This window comes from Nanorana parkeri, unplaced genomic scaffold (assembly GCF_000935625.1).
Source record: "Nanorana parkeri isolate BGI_ZX_2015 unplaced genomic scaffold, ASM93562v1 scaffold567, whole genome shotgun sequence".
Lineage (NCBI taxonomy): Eukaryota > Metazoa > Chordata > Amphibia > Anura > Dicroglossidae > Nanorana > Nanorana parkeri.
In genome coordinates this window covers 895,771-920,332 of record NW_017306835.1, presented here as the reverse complement: position 1 = coordinate 920,332, position 24,562 = coordinate 895,771, and the positions used below count along the sequence as shown (strand labels likewise).

Genomic DNA, 24,562 nt, shown 5'->3' with positions numbered 1-24,562 from the left:
CCACCAATGCACAGCAAGCAATCTTTGGTGGAGCATCATACCTTTAGCGTGCCTGCTCGCTACCCCAGTCCATCAGCATTTCTGTATGGCTAGCCATTCCCACATGTGATAGTGCTGGGGCCAGGTGGCATGTTACTGGGGGGTCTAGCATTGCATTATGGGAGAGGGGAGGAACTGTGCACATTTGCCCTATAAATGGAAGTTCAGCTTTTTCAACAGGTTGATTGGGGTGGTGGGCTGCAATGCTAGAAGTAAGATGTGGCACTGGCATCCACAAGGGTATTTTGTTTGCTGTGAAAATGTGTCAAATTCACTCCCAGCTGAATAGCAATTTTTACTGCATTGGAATTAGCTTCCTATGAAATAATACAAAAATACTGGTTTATAACATAGACCTTCCCCCTACTTGCAGTAGGCAGTTTAGTCATCAATAAGGTAAGCAGACAGGTAGCTTATTTGCTACGTGGGAGCACTGTCCCTGTCTCATTCTTTATGTAGCATCTGCAGAACAGAAGCAATAGTAATTTGAAATAAAGCTTGCTTAAAAAAAACAAAACCAAAAACCCACAACACACACAACATGCACTATATGTAGTTCTAGATTTTCAAAGGTGGAGTTTTACGTTAAGTAAATATAGGTGTGTAGAGGTGAAATATATCTTAAATTTACAGCTACTGGCTGCTTTCGTGTTTTAGGGGTTCTTAACATGCACACATGCAGTGTAGTATAGGTCATTTATTGATAGTTATCTCTTTTCAACAGATGGCAAGGGTGTGGGTGTAGGACTGTTCAAAAGTTCATTACAACATGCAACATTCCTTTTGCCAAAGTTTAGTATTTAAATACAGGGATTAAAAACAATTTAAAAAAATATTTTCTTTTCTTTTCTTTTAAAAGCTGTATTGACGTTAAATCCTTGTCATTTGCTGGGCTTTGAAAAAAAGATTACATAGTGCTGGCAGAACAAAAATGTTTACTTACATTCAAAATCCTGAAATACATCACAGGACACAGAGAGGGTTAAAGCTTGAACAAATGGATTATGCAGCTACTCCCAGGTGAATGAACACAGGCAAATAAAAAGCTGTTAGGAGAGCCCTTTATAATCTCTTCCCCTCCCAGCCTGCCCCAGTTTTATAGCAAAAACAGTACAAGAGTGGATAACAGAAAACAGAGGGGAGGGTTCTTTGTGCTGTGATATACTCAGATAAATGACTTTAAAGGGCGGACAGCTAGTGCATTGTGGTAGTGTGTATAATATCGCACACTGCCGAAGCTGTCACTATTTACATTTTTTTTTAAACTGTGTGGAGTGTACAATGTCACACTCCATTCCGGTCCCCGCACGGCAGCAGGGTCTGCTATACTGTCGTGCGGCATCCTGCGGTGGAAACCAGTGCACTTCAATAAAATGATGCATGTTTGTCATGTGTGAACAGACCCTACAGGTAAGGCAAACATCCTGTTTTCTTGATCGTACACCACAAGGCATAGGGAGCTAACAAGCCCACAAAAACACAAACTACAACAGGAACTTGAGCAGAAAGGGGCCAACAAGTTAAAGGGCAGCCCGGAGAACTTTGTGGCTGAAGCTAGCATATGCAGAGGCCTGTAGATCGAAACCTATGAAACAGTATGAACAGAGGACCAGGTGGCAGCCTAACAGATTTGGGAAACGGAAGAGTGATGCTGAAAGGCCAAAGAAGTAGTAATACTCCTAGCGGAATAACCCCTAACCATAGGGCATATGAGTTGAACTTAATCCTTCAACTCATAGGCCTCAGTGATTTTCCACTAAATTCACCTAGCGATTGTGGAACAAGAAGCCAGCTGCCTCATACAGAGACCCTTAGGAGTGACAAAGAGGGACAGGGACAACTGGAAGCAGTTGGAGAGGTAAACACAAAAGGCTTGAATTACATCCAAACAGTGGAGAGATAATTATTTAGGATGTTTGGGAGCAGGACATAAGGTGGAAGGCAGGGACCACCTGAATCACTGGAGTGCATACAGGGGGAACAATGTGAAATATACAAAAGTGAGTGGCAAGCGACCTGTGGAAAACAATTGCCAAGGCATAAATTTGACCCTTTTATAGTACTCAAGGGTAATCACTGGTCTAGGCCTGACTGGAGAAAAGGGAATGTCAGTGTGTCAAAAGCCCCACCCATCACCTCAATTTCCTGACTGGTAATCTTGTTATCCCATTACTAGTTGGTGACTGCTTGGAATTTTGCAGCCAGAAAAAATACAGGAACTCAGTAAGTGATGTGCAAACAGTCTACAAGACCAAATGGAATATGGATAGGCAGCAAATACAGGAGATAAAAGAGTAACTCGTGTTAAGGTATTGCTAAGGTCTGTAACCAGAAAGCAGAATTTCTCAGTACCAAGGGAAACAGCAGTTCAACGTCAATTGCAGAGTAGCAGTGTCAGAATCCAAGCCAGGTAAGGTCAGCAACAAACAGAAGGCACGGTACCAAGGGATAATCTAGAAGCAGGTGAGGGACAAGCAGAAGTTCAGCAACCAATAATCCAACAGGCGGCACATAAGCACACCCAGGTAGCATAAAGCAGAACCCATACTCAGGCAAAGGCAGGAACAGGAAGTCACTATTTATAGAGGGTTGAAACTGCCCGCAGCTGACCGGTAGGTGGTGCCAGAGATCCAGACAGTGAAGGCAGTAGGATTCGGGAAGTCAAACACAAAACCAAGCCCTCTAGTGGCTCCAGAAGAAGGCAAAAAACCCAGAGACAAAAGGTCCCAGGATTGATTCCAGGCAAGTGCATGACCGTACCCCCCTCATGAAGATGCCCTCTGGGAAATCAGATTTAGCAGGGTGTTTCTTATGGAACTTTTTAACAAGTTGCGGGCTATGAAAGTCACAAGCGGGTACCCAGGTCCCCTGTGCAATAGAGTAGCCCTTCCAGTCCACCAAGAATTGTAACTGTTTGCCCTTAAATCATGAGTCAAGAATTTTATGAATTTCATACTCTGGTTGACCATCGACATACACGGGTGGAGGACGTCTAGAGGGTTGAGAAAATCTATTTTTGTAAAAGGGTTTAAGTAATGATACATGAAACATATTGGGAATCCGAAGATGTTAAGGATATGACGTTTCCCACACCATCCTTCATATACATAAGTTATTGATCTTTTGTATCGTTTTGTTTATTCACATTAGAAGTTTATATGTACGAAGTTTATATGTTATATGTAAGTTTATATGCATTCTATGAAGACTGTCTGTAGAGATTTATGGATATCCATTTGGTGTTCTCCATTTATGTAGGAATTAACATGGCAGTATATATACAATATATAATTTCACAATTTATAAAATTTTTCTCACATTTTAGGAATACATTTTTTGAGTTTGTGAAGCGCAGTGCTATTTTCTTTGTTCTTATTTTGGGTGTACTCACCTATTAAGCACAGCTGCTTTAGAGTGTTATTTGATTCCTAGCGCAGTTTTTTCTGTCTAACAAGTTAAGAACAATGCCCACCGGGTTTGTCTGGCATTCAGTCTTTGGGCAGTCTCCAAATAGATCATATTTTTATAGTCAGTCTGAACCACGATAGCACACGGGCCATTTTGGTCCGGTAGAGCCAGGCCTCGGCCCCATCAGGTCAGCAGGGGGGCCCAGGGACAGAGAGGGGGGCTTTCACCTTTTACAGTAGCCAGGGATATAGCTGTAGTTGCCAACTCTCCAGAATTAACCCAGACATCTTCTACAGCCACTGATAAGGACCAGTAGAAGATGTACAAGAGATAGCTAAGACAAGGACAGACCTTTTTTTTTTTTTTTAAAGAAAACGCTCTTGAACAAGGTATTGCTGAACACACAGTTTAGCAGGAGTATACAATTTTTTTTAAAGTGATCTCAGTAACCCTAAAACACTGGCTGTACAGGAAAGGTTTTGTCAGGTTTGGGCATTTTTAGAGAACCCAGTGAACTAGTGACCTATAGTAAGGTTGATGCAAGAGACTAACTGCAAACAATTCTGCTCCGCATCTTCAAAAAGAGAAATGGTGTTCTTGACCTTAGGAGAGATGTCAGGTGACAGATCCTCTTCCTGGAGTCCATGGAACTGGAAGCAGCCCCTTTTTCATCTTTTCTTCAGGGAGTGCACAAGCAGACAGAGAACGGACAGAGGGGGATTTTGAGGCGGAAAAGAGAGGGCCCTCTTGCATAAATTCAGCCATTACTGAGGCTAACTCCTCCCTAGAAAGCAGGGTAAAGGAAGGTGCCTTGGATGACCCTAAGGTGGGGAGCCATAGGGAGAAGGAACACAGCATAGGGCAAGCAGAAACATTGTCCATAAAACCATTGTCACGCAAATTGGCCCCAGAGTCTGCCATCAATACTTCCCTGCATCCATGATCCACCACTGCCCAAGAAGGAACCCCAGGTACTCACTGCTCTGGCAGCTGGAGGGTCCCTGCGTGCGTGGCCAGCTCAGTGATTGACAGGAAATAGCAAATGGAGGGCATATTGACCATGGTGCCAAATTTAAAAATATTTCCCCCCCGCAAAGCCCCAGGTTAACCCATGCAGAGAGAAGGGGCAGATACACTCGGCACTCCAGCAGGGGCCATCCCTGTTTCACCTGATCCTCATAACAAAAGGTGGTAGTCACAGCCTTTAAAATGTCTTCCACCAAAATGGAGACTGGAACAAAGCCCTGAACCTGTATAGCATCTGCAGCAACTGCACAAGTGCCCTAATGCACATTACAGGCCAGTCCTGCATCTTACTTTTGGTGTATGGATATAATCCACCAAGGCTCTGCCAAGGAAAAAAAACTGTTCCAGATAGCTGCTGATAAGTACCGTACTATGAGCAGCTTAGGGAAATTTTCCAGAAGAGACTTGAATAGAAAAAGTACAAAAAGGATGTGCTTCTCTCAGAGCAGAGAGAAGGTGCCCATCATCTAAGGACACTACCAAAACACTGAGACAGGCTGGGTATGGTAGGGGATATACAGGGCTTTTTTACAGCATTGATTTGCCTGTGTCCAAGCACCAATTGGTCCTAGAATTAACTTCCTTTGTCCTGTGATGTACAATCAAGAAAAAGAGCTGGTTTCCATTTTTTAGAAATACTGCAGGCTTCTGTTTCAGACCCTTCATGTAGCACACTGATACCCCCTCTTTCTTAAAAGCCACACATTCAAATTTCATATACAACTGTACTATGAGAACGGTTACATCTAAAAAGGATAACAGATTTGTGCATGCCATACATACAGCAATAAAGAGTGATTATAGATTTGAAAGTTTCAGAAGATCTTTCATTCGAAACTGATCATTTAGCAGAACATAAAGGTTTATTTGGTCACATTCAATTGGATTGTTCACACCAGCAATTGCTCCTTTCCAAGAGAAACATTTATTTACTTATTGACTAAGTCACCTATTCAGTGTCTTTAACTTTTATAGAAATGAATGCTATAGTTTAAAAATAGAATCTATGAAAGTCTTTGTATGAGATGTAAATCAACATTCTTTAATAACTACAAAAAGGATATTGTTAGGAGGAGATGATTACATAAGCATAACTTAATGTTGGCATACTTACTTTGTTAAAATGTACACTGCAAAATGGTAGACTGATAACCAAAAGGTAGGACAGGCTGCAAAATCAACTAAAAGAGCAGCTTTCCACCATGGACATGATCAGCAGTTCCTCCTTATGATCACACTGATCTCTTCCAGATGTTCCAGTTTCCTCCACAACCCACAAACATGCAAATATAACTAGTGGCTTACATCTAAAATGGACACCAGTGCATGTGTGTGTGTCTATATGATTGTTGTAGAGACATCAGCTTTGAAAGCTGAACTTCAAGCAGATATAAAATATACAAATAAAGGGCTTGTGTTGATGGCACCAGAGAATGTTCAGAAGTTACAGGTAACTTTGATCTGCAGCTGACCTCCTGTTGACCTGCTTCATGTGGGTTTTTGCATAGAGATTCTCTAGACTTGTGGATGAACTAATGCAGCCATCACATTTAAGAATATATAACATTTTTGCTTTTGTTTTTAGGTACATTTAAAAAGGAGAATTATGAGGCGAGCGATTTTCACTCAGCCTCATAATCTGAGCCGACCTGTGACAATGAAACTGTCACAGGTCGGCTCAGTAGATCGAGAAGTGAGCGAACACATACCGTCGCTCGCTCACTTCTAGATCTATCCCTGCAGAGAGCCGTGGCTGTCACTCACGGCTCCCTGCAGGGATTCTCCCCCTCCCCTGTCCGATCCTCCCGCACTGACTGGCGAAATAGATGGGGGAGGGGGCGGGCACAGCTGGGTATGCAGAGCCAGCTGTCAATCCCACAGCTGGGTGGATCCAGACAGTATTGTCGGGATCCCTCCCGACTGCGGCGTCTCAGTATACCAGGAGCTGTAGCTGGTAGGAAGACTTCCCGGGCAGCATCACCACATGGAAGCCCCTCTCAGCGTTCTGTGACGTGCTCCCCAGCTTGACTGAGGAAACACAAAAGACTGAGGGAGTGGAGGAGAGGAGGGTCTTTTAAACAGATTAAGTGACATGTTTCCTGTGTGTGGGGGAGGAGATTCCATCTCGTGATGCTGTCCTGGAAGACGTTATGGGAAAGAGTGGCATAAATGTAAATCTGCCTAGAACAGATCAGCTACCAAAAGTGACCATCCAAGAAGTAACTGCACTACGGTAAAACTCGCATGGCATCTTACTTAGGAGTTCATTTATAAAAGCTATAGCTGGGTGGATGCCGTTCACACGGCACAAGGACCTTTAGATGGCACTGACGATATTGCTTTGTGCACATCTACATGCCAGATAGAGCTTTTATATATATGAACATATATGAACAGTTCAGAGCCGTAGCTAGCTCCTTTTGCGCCCAAGGCAAGAACAGAAAATTGACCTGCAGTGTACAAATGTGCAAAGCTGAAAGAAACCTATCTATGTAGACTCAAGGTTGTTATTTACTAATCCTCTAAATAATAACTGAAAGGGAGTGTACACTGGTGCAGTCAGTTGTGTTTTTTTAACTTTAATTTAAATCACTTTGCAGAGATCGGTTTTCACTTTGACAAACTCACATATTTATGTTGATCAGTGTAAAAAAATTAAATTTAAAAAAAAAAAAGGTAATTTTCACTCATCTTAATAAATTGGTAAAACAAAATTCACATTGCAAAGACAACTGAAATAGAACAGGATTTTTGCTTGCACGTGATTGAATAATAGACATCAGCACTACTTCACCTTATTCACAAAGCTTGGTAAATTTTCTCTTTGCATAGTGAACTTTCTTTTTGAAAAGATAATTTTCTCTAAACTTAGGAAAGGAAGTGAAGTTGTGCTGACTTCAATCGTCCAATCACGTGCAAGCAAAAAAATCCTGTTTTATGAAATTTTCCTTGCATATGATTGAGTACTTTTTGCTTGGGAAATTTTCGCCTTGTCCTCAACTCCTTCAGTAAGATAATTGAAAATTCAATTAGAGAACAGACATGCTTTACTCTTTTTATTAAGTTGGGGGTCAGAATGATTCAATGCACTATGATAATAAAACATAAAAACTTAAAAAGTAGGTAAAACATTTTTTTTAGTCCCTGCAAGTGATACCCTTTATTGGCTAGCATGCTTTTAAAGATGCCATCTTTTGAAAAATGATATCCTTACCTGTTATTATGTTAAGGTAGAACATACAGCCAGATGGAGCCCTTCCAATGGCTGCAAACCTCCTTATGACATAATATGAATTATATATGAAAATGTAAAATAGTTAATGCATTGTGTATATAAAACACATGAACATTTCTTTTTTCCAAATGACACAAAACACAATGCTAGAAACATTAAATATAGCCTTTATTTTACCCTTTTATTATGCCTTTCATTTGGCCCAGGCTCAATGAAGCAATTTTGCATTTCACATTTCATCCCAATTATACCATATAAATAAGAAGACACCAGATGCCAGTGTTCAACATTAACACACAGTACATTTGTAGCAAAACATAGAGGCTAATGTCAAACCGGTAAACAACTATATTGTGCAGCTATTTTAAGAAAATATCTTCAACCTTGGTCCTGTTTATGTTTCTTCATTTACTTCAGGCTAATTGATTGGTTGGAGAGAAATGTATGTGTGTTCCCCCGTTAAAGGGATCAATCCGATAGTAAAAACCACTTCCTCTAGTCCTGCAGTAACTGGATGTCCACATTATAACCTATGTTAAGCTAGCCATACATGGATGGAGAAAACTCCACTGCCAGCCATTGTATTCAAGCAGCTAGGGCACTTGTGGCTGCCTAAACACCTGAACAGTGACTGCATGCGATAGCATGCAATTGCTATTTGGCCGATAACTTTCCACCTAGCTCAGCTCATTTTTAAATTGATTTTTTGAGCTGGGTGGTGCTCGCAGGGCCACCCAAGGCTTAAACATCTTCCAATTCAGACAAATCATACCAAATTCAAGCTGTGTACGGCCAGTTCAAGATGACCACACCCCTCTGCTGCACAAAAGAAAAGAAGCCGCATACACCATAGACCAACCATAATAAAATATTTAATTCACTAGGCATGTCCAGCACACGAAGACTCCACGCCTGGAGGCTGCCCACTCTAACATGTTTCACCCCTATGGGGCTTAACCCCTACGATTAAACCCCATGGGGTGAAACATGGTATGCGGCTTCTTGTGTGTGGCTGCTTTGGAGCATAGACGGCTCCTACCCTGCACCCGTGCTTGCCAGAGAGTTGGAGGCCAGGCATTGGATGGAGCAGTGACCTTTTTTTGCACTTTCAAATATAAATTCTGCTGAATTGATTCAGCAAGTACCTGAATTTAGGCAGAGAACCTGTGTTAAGTGGCCCATAAACTAATAGATTTTTATTTTTTATTCAACCTGCAAGTCAACAGATTGCTCCATCCATGCTAAACAGTGTAGAAGGATAATCCCCCACTGTGGTTATTGTATTCTAACAGCTAGCACCCACCGCTGTCAGAATCCATGAACAGTAACTGCAGCCATTTGGCTACAGTCACCGTTCGGTCCTTAGCTTGGCTCCTTCGGCAAAAGTAGGGCCACACACTAAGAATTTTGGCAGATTCCTGTGCATTGGCTGAAATTCTAACAGTGTATGTATGGCAAGCCATATTTATGTGCGTTAGTAATGTTTCCAGCAGGATCATAAATATTTTTTTTTAAATGTACAACTTTTCATCCCTTTCCCACAACCCACGTACCTACTTTTTTTTGTGTTCTCATTTAACAAGTTTCAAAAGCTGCTGGTTGTCTTAGTGTCATGATAGCTAACTAATAGCAGCAGTGAACAGAGCTTTAGTGTCTTCTGAGAAGGTACCATCCTGTTATTCCCTTTGGTCTCCATACACTGCAATGGGGCAAAAGGTTTTCCAAGTAGCAAAACTTCAATCCTTATCTCTATTTAACTAAAGTGCACTTTCTGCAACTTCATCATGTGCAGCCAATTCAAATATAATAGAGGATAACTTTGCAAAATGCTATGCTGCTTCATTAGTAATCTGAGACTAGTACACAGATTTGTTTTTTGCATCAAATGAAAAATCAACTTGTGTGTTGCCTGAATAACAGTCAGTAATATAGAATGCCGGCAGTAAAACTGGCATAGGTTGGTGCAACCAATAAGACTTCTAAATTTAATAAAATTGTTATTTTTGTGTGCAAGGGTATCTAGAATTTGATGGGCACAGCAATGTAAACATATAAAGCCAGCCTTAGCAATTTCATAAAATATAGGCTGACAGTGTCCTTCCTACTAGTAAAAGTTTAAAAAAAAAACATTTCAACAATATAAAGCGCAAACAAATATATAAACTCCCTTCATATAAAAAAAAATTAAACAACACAGTAGAATCAGCAGAATTATACTGTATACATTATTGCAGAGAACCCGATCCTTGGTCAGCTCCAACAAAAATAAAACATTGTGCCTCAATGATGTCTAGAACTACAGTAAGTCTTAGAAATGACAATGAGATATTCATTTCAAGTTACATAATAATCTGAAATCTCCCCCATTAGCTTCTCCATGTTCCCTTATCCATTTACCTGATCCTTGACCTAGCAGGCCTGGCATGGTAGTGCAATAAAAAAAAAAATACTTCAAAAGACCGTGTTTAACAGAAATGAATTAAAATAAGATTTATATTAAAAAGGCACATAGAGGAAAAACTATTTTCAAGGTTATCTCCAGGAAGTCACTTTACTGGTAATGTAAGCTGAACCATGGGCAAACCTGAAATGGTGATTTTCAGTAACAACCAAAAGCATAAGTGTGTTTGTTGAATACATGGTTCTCTTAATCTACTACAGACTTATGCCACACACTGCTGTACCAGTGGGCAGAATCGGTTAGCCAATATCCTTGAGTTTTCTCAAGTGCTTAGCCGTTTGTCTGGTCTTGGTACACATTTGGTGATCGCTATTCTCCACAGGGCTGGTGCTAGCAGAAGACTCAATGTTGTCACACTCAAGATAAGGAGGTAGACCTAAAATTAAAATATATACTTTTTAAACAAGTGTCATACAAAAAACATACTTACATACATATTATTAGAAGTCTTATCTCAATGGCACAACATTTGATTTGCTGGAAATCCATGATGCAGTTGGTGGGTAACTACATACATTAGGATCCCAAATCAATATAGTCAACATTAAAGGAGAACTATGGGGTAAAAGTTCTGAGCCGACCTGTGACAGTCTCATTGTCACAGGTCGGCTAGAACTATGAGGTGAGTGAAAAGCACTCGCCTCATAGTTCTCTTTTAAAGAGAGCAAGTAACAATCTTCTTAAACAGAAGACATGTTCCTCTTTATGACCACCATTTTGCCTGCTACTACATTCTGTGTGGCCATTTAATGTATATGTAATCCCAGTCAGAAAAATCTCAGATAGTTAGATCTTTTATGACATTTATTTAAAATATTTTTGAAATTTGCCACTTTCTTTAAAATAATAACTGGGATCAGTGCCATGAAGGTCTTTGTTCAGCAACCCCCTTTTATATGGGAGTGACAATGCTCTACCTCTGTCACATGCATTTCTAGTTGAGAATATAATAAGCAGGCATGATGCCAATGGTATCGTTTATGATAAACAGTGCTTTAGCAAACTAGATGTCATGCAGATAGGGTTTACATCTACTTCAATGCAGGACACCCACCAAATGGTGGTCAGATATTTGGCTTACTAGTTACGCCAGGAATGAGTGGCTAGGGTCCTTCCACCGCTGTTATCCCTACATATGAGGACTGTCAGATGATCCAGCTGAAAATATCTAACGTAAGTACCAAATGTTTCATGTCTTAATCCTACTCTTATTTAGACACTCAAAGACACACTTTATTAGTTCTCACCTACTCTATTCAATACAGATTTGAAACCTAGTTCATTATGCACAAACATAAATGCAACACTTTTACATTTATCAATGTAAAAAAAAAGAAAATGTCAGTTACAGCTGTGTTTTAGAACATGTATAGGGAAAAGTGTACATCAGGTCTGGAGAAGGTGCTTACATGAAACCTCTTTTGAGTAAAACAACACTTAAGACAGGTGTTGTTTCTGGGTGAGAAAAACTGCTGCTATAGGTGGCCCAAGGTGCTATGTAATCACACCTACATCCATGGAATCTAACAAGCTACCAGTTTACTCCCAGTGAGTTTTCACAAGCAGCAGGGGGTCAGCTGCAACCAAATGATTTCACACCATCAAATGACTGAGGACAGAAAACCTAGACAGGATATACTGATTCCATTTACATCATCCTACTGTGAGGTGATGCAGTAGCTACATATGTAGAATATATATGAGATATTTAACGCCCACCCTTAAGATGGAAAAAAAACAAAAATACATTTAGTAAAAAACGGTCAGCACATCCAGAGATGTAGGAAGCTGAAGTTATACACAATTCTCCATCTCTACACTTGAATTGTTATACTAGTGCAGCTTTAAAAGGAGAACTATGGGGTTAAGACGCTGCAGCGGAAGCGGATCCCCACAATTATGTCTGGATCCACCCAGCTGCGTGACTGACAGCTGGCTCTGCCTATCTAGAGGCAGAGCCAGGTGTACCCGCCCCTCCCCCGTCCGTTCCGCCAGTCAGCGCTGGCGGATCGGAGAGGGGGGAATCCAGCCCCTCCCCTGTCACGGCAGAGAGCCGTGACAGGATCGAGAGGTGAGCGAACGCCGTATGTGTTCGCTCACCTCCCGATCTACTGAGCCGACCTGTGACAGTCTCATTGTCACAGGTCGGCTAGAACTATGAGGTGAGTGAAAAGCACTCACCTCATAGTTCTCCTTTAACTTTTAGTGATTGTTTTTATTATGATTAACTTTTATTCCTCCCTTTCAGATTAGAAAGGGCCAGGCTAAAATATAAGGCAGCTCTATTTTCTTGGCCAAGCTCAGTACTAGTAACAGACACTCAAAATATGTCATATAGCAAAAGTACCGTACTGCTAGAATTACATGAAATAAAACTAAAGGCTTTGTCTCAGCAGCCCATACATCATTTAACCCTGAGAATTAACACTGCAATATTCTAATAACGTAAGAGTGGAAATTTAGATTCTTATGATTGCTCATTCCTGATCAATTCTCTTTAAAGACCCAACCAACTCAGGAGGTGGGAGGAGTGCAGCCAAACCTAACTTATATGGAATAAAAGTCAAAGTATTGTGGCAATGTAAGCCAATACCACGGTGTTAGGTGGCCTCAAAGTCACCCAGGGTTCTCAGCCAGAGGGGCTGAGTGGCTCCAGGAAGACAGTACGTGTACCAGGAGAGAACTGCCTTTTCAGTAATTTCCAGGTTGTCTGGATCATAGTTGGGATCCTGGAGCCAGGAGATTTCTTAGAGCTCTGGGTGGGATGAAATCTCCATTCCTGGGTCCATGCTTTGGTAGTGACCAGCACCTGATTGTGCACCTGTGTACATCCTTCATGAAGAGTGTGCTGGGATGTGTTCAGGACCCCACCTGTGAGTCAGGAGAGCTCCACCCTGGGGAGTGTTGGAGTTGTGTGCGTGCAGGGAGCACACGGACACAGACCACCTCGGGTGCATGCTAGACGCACACGGAACAGCCAGGGGTGGCTGGGAGAGGTCAGGAAGGTCGGTGACCCGAGGACCTGCGGTACAGTCTGCTAAGAGAGCAGAGTGAGGGCTCACGAGGGGTGAGCAGCGTGAGTGTCTTGTAGCTGAGGAAAGCTACAGAGCCATAACAAGGACTGTCTTATGTTGCTGTTTCAAGCTATTTTGTGTTTGCCCTTTCAATAAACTGTGTTTCCTTGACTTACCTGGACTACAGTGGAGTATCCTTGTTACAGTATGCATATAACTTCAGGGGATTAGATCGCTGCATATGCGGATTGTTTTGACATAGTTTTCACTGAAGTTACTCTCTTAAAGCCAAACTGTAGTCAAAAATTATTTTCTCCCATCACTTAATCCCACCCAAACCTTGTCCAACTAGCCTTTTAATTCCCCCCTTACCTTGTGAAGTCAGATAAACTCACCTACGTCCCCCCCCTCTGGCAAATCCATTAGTGCAATGATACCCAAGACCCTTGGTCACCCTTCCCCCTCCGTTGACATGGGTCCTTTTTTGGATCCTCAGAGGACCCTAGCCAATGCACACCCAATAGGAAATGTCCATGTCATGCAGGCGCTGACATGGACACTAAAAGAAGGACCCAAGCGGGAAGTAAACAGAAGATGAGAAGACAGTGAATGGTGGGGCATGGCAGGGGTTGATGAGTGCTGAAGTTTATCATACAGTTGGGCTTTAAGCATTTTTACCATGCTCAGGCTCATCTGCCCAGCTTTCTGAGGGATTTAATTGATTTCCCGCTCGCGCGCGCCCGAGCGGGCGGATGTAACAGGACGTGTATACACGCCCAGTTACATCCAAGAAGCTCCCGGCAGGCCGTGTATACACAGCGGCTGGCCGGGAGGTAGTTAAAGAAAAGTTTAAATAGCAGCGTCACCGATTTAGGAAGCAAGCAATACAAAGCACTGTGCAAATCATAAACAGTACGCAAATGCATGTACCTAGATGATGTGGCTCAGGTGTTCAGTAACACATCCTAAATATAAATATACTAACTAAACTTCAGTACTCACCTCACGAGAAATTATTCCAGACCTGCGGGCTCTGCTGCCCAAAACAAAAGAAAATTCACTGACTTGGGCCAGCCCAGAAGAAACAATCCATTTGATATACTGGCTGCTTTTTGGCAGAATCAAAGATAAAACTAGGACAGCTAAAACAAACTGTTGAGACACAAAAATAAGTAACGCATTACATACATTATATTTTATTAGCAAAGTGCATGCAAAAAAAAGAGAGACTATAATAGAACTTAGAAGAAATAACCACAATACATGTGTATTGAGGGAAGTAAAATGATTTATGTAATCAGGTATCACTTTGCATCAATCTGAACAAGGAAAAGATAATTTACAGTTGGCTGCCAAGGGTTACTGCATATTGCTCCTTGTTTTCTTCACTGCACTCATATATACACAATAATGTGATAGAGGAAATCCTAGCACCACAGGCAAATTCTGCATTTTTTTCAACCATATGCACTAAATACTGCACATTCCTACTAAACAAAGGAAGAATCTTTTGTTGGAATAAGCTTCTCCTGTCCAGCTATAACCAAGCCACCTTTAGAGGGACGACTATTTATTTTGCATTATTCTTTAGTTATACAATCTTTTTGAGAATCTGTGATTACATCAGTACTTTATGACTGGATCTGAGAGCAGTTGAAAAGACTTTCCATTAGAGACCAATATCTTACCACAAGAAAACACAAAAAAGGAACAAAACGTTTAGTGCACACAGAAAGTCACATGAGCTATGATCAACAGTCACCATAGTTAACAACCTCAGTAGACAGACAACCTCCCTTTTGCAAACTTTGTTTTATAGTCATGTAAAACGAAATCTGCTTATTAACAGATGGTACATTTGACAGTTTTTTCATCCCAAAGTGTATCACAACCATATGATTCTATGCAGCAAAATTAAAATAAAACAAACTCTGCAGTACTTAGAGGGACGCACTGCTATCTGCTCCTTTTTTTGCGAACTGTCAGCCTAGAAGCATGTCCTACAGTTAGGTCCCTTTCACATGGTGTTTTGCTCAGGTCCACCTGTCAGTTTTTGAGGCAGACCTGATTGGAAGTCTATGAAGAGTTGGATGTAAACGGACCTGTGTCTGTTTACATCCAATTACCTCCGAGTCCATCTAGATCAGCAAGAAAAGAAAAAAAAAAACGGACCTGAACAGAATGAATTGGAGGTAATCAGATGTAAACAGGCACATGTCTGCATACATCCAACACCCCATAGACCTAACATGGATCCAGTCAGTTAAGTTGATGGAACCGACGCTGCCCGTGTGAAAGCGGCCCAAGTGTCCCGCTATACAAGTAATCTTGTTTTAGCTCTTTATGCGTATTTATCCATATATATAATAGATATCACCTTTCTAGTGCAGTCTCCTAATGTGCACTGTTAAATGATATCCCGCATCTGAAAGTTAAAATTGTCCTAGGTTGTATTAAAATATAAAAAGCAGCATATCCAATACAATAGCAACACAAGCATTATATTTCCACTGGAAAACATAGATGATGTATTTTATGTACATCATATAAATATGCTTGTCCCTGAATAATACTTTTGAAGTGATAATTTATGGCTTCGAGAAAAAAAATGATCTCACCTTCATTAGCACTAATGTCAGTGTTAGGGACAACAGAATAGTCAACTCATAAATTACAAATGATGGGAATACATGAAGCCCTGTAAGAATAAATACAGACATATATAATATTTTACTAATTGATAGACAGAATGGTAATAAAATAGCAGTTTTAACATCAGAAATGTAATTTTTCTTTGATGTATTCATTTTAAAAAGGCACATCTGCAGCCAATTAAAAAGACCTAGACTTCGACTTTCTACCCATATCTCATACCTCTCTACACTAAATGATGGTATGGGAATCCCTAATTTCTCTAAATATTACCTTGCAGCACAAATAAGTCAACTAAAACAAACCATTCTGCGTTCAAAACCCCTTTGTTAATGAGTACTGAAGCAATGGAGATTGACCCTCTTAGGACAAACATACTCTGGCTTCTCCCAAAAGACAGACAAATTATGGAAGCCCATCAAGGCCCATTCACCAAGAACCTGGGATGCCATTAAATATTTCAGAAACCTGATACTCCCCCATTTCCCACTTCTATCTTACTTGTACAATCGATCCCTTCCTTTCAGCTTCGATTTGAGTTCAGATGCTGAGATGACCCACATACTCTGGGCCATTATTTCACTAATTTATTCCCTACTCTTACAATCCCTTTCTAAGATCCTTCCAACTTAGGTTACAAAATACCACTACCAATTCTTTCTATTGGAACCTGGGACCTTTATGCACATTTGGTGGCACCGACCCACATACTGTACATGCACTTTGGTCCATACGTCATCTTTGAACCTCTGTGAAACACTTCTCAACAAAAAGACGCCATCTCTACGAACTAGAATAAAATCTTAACAGTCATCTTCACTTTAACCAAGAAAGTCATTGCTAAGGCTTGGAAATCCCCAAGCCTAAATTTTCACAAACTTAAGGAGACCCTGACCTATGAGAAAATAATTGCAAAGCTATTGGATAGAATGACCAGCTTTAACAAATATGAGTTATGCATTCCTTCCACCTACTTTTGATAGATACTTACTACAGCTAGGATTTGAAACTAATGCTTCTAAACACACACCCCCATGAGCTACACACACGTGAACCATCTCCTCCCTAATGCCTACTCCTTACCTCTTTTCCCCCCTCTACTTGATCTAGCTTCCTTTGGTTTTTTGTTCCTTCACATGACTGTGTCAAATACAACAAGGTTTATATTATGACATATTGCTTTGTGATCGATAACCATTATGCAACCCATACATAATACATCTATATGCAACGATGAATGTCATCTCATTTGATGTACACTGTATTTGCTTGTTTCTATACTCTACAACGCTTATCACCACGTCATGTAATACCTGACCTTGAAATGTTTTTTTTTTTGTTTAATTGGAACACCCAGTAAAACATAAATAAAACAACTAACATTTGATCAAATTGAAGGAAAAAAAACACAAAAACCACATATATCACAATAACATATTTAGAATGCAAAACTAATGTGTAACGTGAATATTTAAAAGTAAACTATGTCCAAACCTTTTGTGCCCACATTTACTAATGTCCTCCTGTGGCCCAAAACTCAGCATATAGCAGGCTATCGCACACTTAATGCTGACAGCACAGAGCCGCGCTGCAGCCAGGAAGGATCCTGACAATTTTGTCGGGATCCACCCCGCTGCCTGGTTGACTGCTGGCTCTGCCGCTCTAGAGCCAGAGCCAGCGGTTCCTCAGTGTGCTTTTTCTTCTTCAACATCCAATCAAGCTGGCGGAAGAGAGAAGACCTATTTATATTACTTGACTGCAGTAAAGTCAGGTCACCAGGCTGACTGTGCTGTGTGGCAGGTAAAACAACTCTCATATACATTTCATCTCCATATTTAGTTGCTTGCCTGGAGTTCAGCTTTAATACTTGCACTCGGTCATAAGGCATAACTGTATCAAGTAATGGCTTAGCATGGCAGCATTTACCTATAGATGCAAAGAAAATGATAGCCAAGAAGTCTCGAATAGGTTCAATGCATGACATGACTTCGTCTGTGACCATGTGCCCTTGGGAAGAGATGAGAGCTCCAGCAAGGAAGCACCCCAGTTCCATTGATACATCTAGTAGTTCGGTAACCTTCCGTGAAAAAAAAATACTGGATTTAGGTCATAACACTATATAAATATTGTTATGAAATAGTACAGTTTATAACATTGCAAAAGTAATGTGTTCATTTTTTTTAAGAAGAAAACTACATGATATGGCTATAAATAAATAAGTAAATGAGGGCTTAGTTGCATGTAATTGCAATCATCTGTATACAATGTACACAGTGTATAAATATAACCGCTGCTTTTATAGAACATTAAAAACAAATTAGATAAGTGCTCTTAACAGACATGAGGGCTGTCTGCTAAGGAAGTTTCTTTTACTTTGCATTTCTTGAATTAGTCCCTTATTATTATCCTTTTCCTCTCAACTATGTACCACCAAAGGGCAGTACAAATTGTTTTTAACAGCTACCATTTTTTTTTAAATTTGGCACATGTACATGAATGACATCAACATTCCTTTTAAGAAGTCTGGACCCTGTATGTGTATGCATAATGGGAAGAAATAGAGTACGGCTACAAGTAAAACTGCTCTTAATGTATTTATTTCTACAGTGTGCAGTCCCTTTCTGATCCACAAGAGCACCATTGTTACGATTACGGATAAGAACAGGACTGCAGGATACACAGATGACTTGTTAGATTTGTAAATGTATGCAACCAGGACTCCTACTTTTACTTTAAATTATAAAGGATTTGATAGGTACTTTTTATTAACTAGCAGTCCTGAGTGCCTGATAATTTGTATATGATTATGTACTTAAAGAATTACCCCTCCCGCTTTGAATCACACACACTAGGTTGCAGCACCGCCCATTATTTCCGTCTAAAAATATGATTCACCTCCTGAGCTACCTGCATTTTCCCTCCTCTTCAGACTCTTCCTTATAAAATATTTAGTAGATTCTTCAGCCTGGCATACATTGTAGGCACTGTGGCCGAGATGCAGGAAATATACAGTGTGCAGAAACCGGCACACCACAATGAGTCTATTTTAGATCTACATCTTCGTTTTTTCTTTATGCCAGCTCTCAACATCAGCCGTTTTAGATGCGTTTTACGGTTACTTGTATTTTCATACATAACCTCTAATAAAATGTATATGCAGCGCCATAAAAAAAAGTTTATGAAATTTACATCATATGGATCTGGGGGAAGCTGTAGACCGTTTCCAGTTATAAGGAAGGATATAATTATACCTTAATATACTAAAATATTCATAGCCAAATTATGGCCAAATGAAACATTTATGCTTGGGTTTACGAGCATGTAATCTATGTGAAGAGCATTATTCCATATTCCATCAAGGCTCTGAATGTATAGAGTTGCTGTAGGATATAGAAATGCAACTGTGCACAGTAATATATTCATCAGCAGCTGTGAGAAGTGTAAAGCCCTGGTTTCTTCCCTCTAGTACATGTATGGATGTCACAGTGTGGGAAGCTGTAAAAAGGAATTTTCAACATACATAACTTGCAAAATATGCAGACATATTCATTCCTGTTCCACAAAGACCACACTATGCTAGCCAACAAGGAAAATTTAAATAAGCACAATACATGTTCATATATATTCTGAACTGACAACTTCAACTAAGGATGAGAGAAATATAATTGCATAGCATTTTCTAAATACACTGCCTTGATGACAAATTAAAAATAAGACAATATAACAATGAAAACATTACCGTAAGCATAAGAAAAATAAATGCTGAAATTCCCATGACCAAAATTTCTTTATTTCCTTTACTCTCTGTATGCAGCTTTCGATAATAAGGCCCAATGAGATAGGTCTTTATAATAACACAGACAAGAAAGGCCGCGAGCAAGGAAAAAAGGATTTGTCCAATCAGTGCCAGTATTCGGAAAACCTCCAGGACTGCACTAGAGACACATTAACAAATAGAAAAAATAAATAGCCTGCATATATCCTAAGAAGTATAAAGCAAACAGTCATGGATAAATGTATTCATATTAATATTAATGTGACTGAACAAAAAAAAAACAAACAAGGAGGCATATTTGATGCATTCCCGGGCCGAGAAATGGCATCCTTCTGAGAATGGCTTCTATTTGCTTCTCCTTTCAATGTGGGAAAACAAACAATTAGTATTACTAGCTGTGACATGAATAGTATTTTTCCCAATAACAAGCATTACTTAGGAGGAGTTTCCCAAGCGGGTAAACTTTGACAAAAAGTTGTTTTGATATGTTGTGCTACTACATACACATCTATGATTATGCTGAAAGTACTGGTGACCAATTGCAGTCACTGTACCAATTTATAGGCCCTGTACCTGTAATTAACCTTGTAAACCATAAAGGTCTTTCCTCTGCTGCATAACCACATTTAATGTACACAGTATAGGACAAGCGCTTTTAGCATCAGATTCCTGTTAAATTCCTAAATGAACTCTGTATTCAGGAACATGTAGGATGCGATTTCTGACCTTATTCTGAAAATCTTAGTTGCTTATCTCTGACCTTGAGTCACCACATTGAAAGAAGTATGCAATCAGAATGTAGCCGTTATTCTTAATATGTACACATAGTTTATACATTGGTTTTATCTAACCCCACTTAATATCTATGGAGGTTTTCATTGCAATCCACATCCTGAGGATGCCATTTGCCTGGCTAACATTCTGATCCATCATGCAGATCAAGTAAGTCAAAATAAATGCAGAACTTCTGATATGCGTACTTGTTCACATTCAGTGTCTCAGAGTTTTGAGCTGATCCCCTCAGATCATCTCACTTCTTTTTCTTGGGAAAATACGTGATCACATGTCCAGACTACAGAACAGTGTATTATTGTATAGTGTGGCACAGCTGTATGCAATTCTGCATACCTGGCTTTATATTATAAAGTTCTTATAAATAAAGCCAGGTATGCAGAATTGGATATAGCTGTGCCACAATACATAGTGTTCATGTTCTTCATAATATTAAGAAACTGACCTAAAATCATGATTTTGTATTGCTTTAGAAAAAATTTGACCTGTCCCTTTAAGAAAAAGTATCGGTAATTGGTATCGGCGAGTACTTGAAAAAAAGTATGGGTACTCGTACTTGGCCTTAAAAAAGTGGTATCGGTGCATCCCTAATGGAAACCTTTGGTTCAAATTAATATCCAAGCAAATGGCATTTTAACAAGAGGTCAGCAGTGGCCATCTACATATTCTGAGTTGAGAAAGCTGGCTGGATGACCAGTGATACGTCTTCAAGAAAAAATGAACGAGAACCTTCACAGACATACCATCTACATATTCCTCTCAGCACAGGTTTTCTTGGACCTAAATTCAACTATATACTTTATGTTCTCCCCTTGCTGCTTCCTAGGAAGATAGAAGTAAAAGAGCACTTTTACCCATTAAGTGCCTTTCACACGGGCTGATCAGGAGAGGATTTTTATTATATATATTTTTTATATAACCCAACGGTCAAAATCTCCTATGGCTGTATCATTCAATGAATGGAAGAGTGAGAATGTTTTTAAAGCTGCATTATTATTGTATCAGAGTCTCAAACAAAAACTTAAAAGAGAACTATGAGGTGAGTGCTTTTCACTCATCCTCATAGTTCTAGCCGACCTGTGACAATGAAACTGTCACAGGTCGGCTCAGTAGATCAGCGTTCGCTCACTTCTCGATCCTTTCACAGCTCTCTGCCGTGACAGGGGAGGGACTGGATTCTCCCCTCCCCGATCCTCCAGCGCTGACTGGCGGAACGGACGCGGGAGGGTACAGTTGGCTCTGCCTCTAGATAGGCAGAGCCAGCTGTCACTCACGCAGCTGGGCAGATCCAGACATAATTGTCGGGATCCGCTTCAGCTGTGGCGTCTCAGTATACCGCGAGCTGTAGCTTGCGGTATACTGAGCTTAGGGTGACGGGAGGACGCTAGTTTGTGTCCTCCCGTTACCCTAAGGAGAACTATGGGGAAAAACCCTAACCCCATAGTTCTCCTTTAACTTTGCAAATTATGTTTTTATCCTATACCTGGTGCTTGGTAGTACAAAAATCTATGCATGTGAACTCGTGACACACAAACCTTCTCCTCATTTATTGCAGTGACGGCTCAGAAAACTTTATAATGGACAGAGGTAATGATTGTGGAAAATATCAATAAACAGAACAAATTTTTCTCACCATATAGATCTGCTCCATGACTAGTAAAACTATTCAAAAATATACACTCCTACAGCAGTACACAGGAAAAATCTCCAATCATACATTTTGTTATTGTTGTGAGAGCTCTAACTTAATCTGCTTGTATTAGTAACTGAGAAAACGCACAGGCCTTTTTTTTTTCTATTTGTTGCATGATTATTCATGCAACAAGGAGAAAAAATTATATTTAAAAAGACTAAATATTGCTGGAAGAAGCTTTTACCAACAAAAAAAATAAACACAGGTAACCCAAGAGAGGAAAAAACTATTATATCTTGGAAGCGTATTGTAATTTTTAAACTTTTTCACCTGGAGTAAGTGTTCCCGCCTGCTTGAATGAGAGTTGGCATTGCCGCTATGAACAAGCTGAGCTGGACATCCTGCATTACAAGCATGCCAAGTAGGACACTACTATAGTCAATCTCACCTGCACAGAGACAAAACATTTTTTTTATAGTTTAAAGCAATAAAAGATAATACAATTCCTCTAAAAGAAACTGCACAAAGCCAAAAAAAAAAAACACAAAACAAACAAAGGAGCAGCCTGGAAACAGTCTCTTCAATCCCCTCGTCCTTCAGCCAGTTCCCAAAGATATTTCTGTGAAAGATTAGACTTTCTAAAAAAGTAAATAAAAAGGGGCCCAATCAATAAAAAGATTAAAATGTCTGTTTTGATTGCATTTTTACTAAATTTTCAGTTTTTTAAAATCATAGACAATTTCCACTGGTTTCAAAAAGAAACCATTTTTCTGATACTTTACCCTAACTGAAAAGGTCACAAAAACGCAATTTTTAACGTAATGACTGTCGGCAACAATTCTCCATTCTGATCTTCAAATAACCCATTATTTCCACTTTGCGAAATGTCAGAGGAAGTCAGTGAAATGTTTTCAAAGCATTTTGTTGGGCTTCTTACATTCTAAAAGCTGTTTTTTCATGGTTTTTGTCTATTACATATTTATACACAATGCAAAATGGTGCCCTTAACCCCTTCGCTGCCAAGCCCTCCGGAACATTTTTCAAATCAGCTGGCCAAGCCATTTTTGAATTTTCTGCAATTTTTTCCTATTGATTTGATTTTCAACTGCTGCGTTGCTAGCGTTTGTAAAAGACCCCCCAAACCATATATTTTCTGAAAGCGCAGGCCCGGTAGAATAAAAAGCTGGTGATACTAAATTTATCTAGATTAGAAAGATATCTAGTAACCAGGGGACGCTGGACTGTCATTACACACTGAGAACCCGGCTGATTAGATACATTTATATAGTCTTAGGCCTGGTTCACACCTGGGCGTTATGTAGCGCGTTCGAACGCTCTGCAAAACGCTCATACACCGAAATCCTATTATTTCCTATGGGTATGGTTCACACCTGGGCATATTACAGGCCTTATGAACGCGCTACAAAACGCCCTACGCCCAAAGAAGTACAGGAGCTTCTTTGGGGCGTTTTTGTCGCGCGTTTCCATTGGGATACAGCCAAGTAGCCCTCGGAAACCCGCGAATCGCGGTAGAAAAGCGCATATTTGATACGCCTAGGTGTGAACCCAGCCTTACAGATACCTTTGAGGGCAACCATAATGTTGATGTGGCCCACGATTAAATTGAGTTTGATACCCCTGCCTTAAAGTGTATCTAATCCGAAAAACAAACATTTAATATATTGAAGTTTATCGATCCTCAAAAGTGGTGATTACATTAGTTTTCTTTTTTAGCCCCCCCCCCCCCTTTATTTTTACCTGGTGATCTTGCCAGTAAGACTGTTATTTTTCAGCTTCCTTTACAGACTGCTGTTCAGCAAAAGAGGCAGATAGGGGGTTGAGACAAACCATTGAACACTGACAGGGCTGCTTACAATGGTTAGCTTTTATTCATTTATATGAAACTTTTATCCCAAAAGAAAAAAAACTAAACGGTTGCTGTAACTGCTTAAAAAGTGTTAGCTGGAGTTCGGTTTTTATTTGTTAGTCAAGTCCATCTAAACCAGCTAGTACATCTAACTCCAACATCAACTCCAACACTAACTCCAACACTAACTCCAACACTAACTCCAACACTAACTCCAACACTAACTCCAACACTAACTCCAACACTAACTCCAACACTAACTCCAACACTAACTCCAACACTAACTCCAACACTAACTCCAACACTAACTCCAACACTAACTCCAACACTAACTCCAACACTAACTCCAACACTAACTCCAACACTAACTCCAACACTAACTCCAACACTAACTCCAACACTAACTCCAACACTAACTCCAACTACACAATGCTGCTGTCAAAGGATGGCTGCGCTGAGCCTCCAGAAAGGGAAACCACTCTAAAAGGTGCCCATACACCTGCTGATTATCGTTCAAAAAACGAACACAATCAGGCTTTCGTATGATAAATCGGCCAGCTGATGGGAAGTAAACAATCACAATTACTGTACTCCTGGCCGAATTTTGTTGATCGGTCAGGCTGGAAAACTTTTTTCGAACTGAACGGGAAAAAAAAAAAA

At 40.1% G+C, this 24,562-nt stretch overlaps 1 protein-coding gene across 1 annotated transcript in view; it reads right to left on the bottom strand.

Moving 5' to 3' along the window:
- Positions 1-9,953: 9,953 nt before the first annotated feature.
- The window catches only part of TMCO3 (transmembrane and coiled-coil domains 3), a 42,908-nt gene continuing 28,299 nt past the window's right edge, over positions 9,954-24,562 (bottom strand). The window contains exons 7-12 of the mRNA XM_018562258.1: positions 22,366-22,483; positions 19,575-19,770; positions 17,762-17,912; positions 15,802-15,881; positions 14,186-14,335; positions 9,954-10,545 (exon numbers count right to left, since the gene is read on the bottom strand). Coding sequence (XP_018417760.1) covers positions 10,432-10,545; positions 14,186-14,335; positions 15,802-15,881; positions 17,762-17,912; positions 19,575-19,770; positions 22,366-22,483 — 809 coding nt within the window. The 3' untranslated portion in view covers positions 9,954-10,431. The remainder of the gene's footprint in view (positions 10,546-14,185; positions 14,336-15,801; positions 15,882-17,761; positions 17,913-19,574; positions 19,771-22,365; positions 22,484-24,562) is intronic.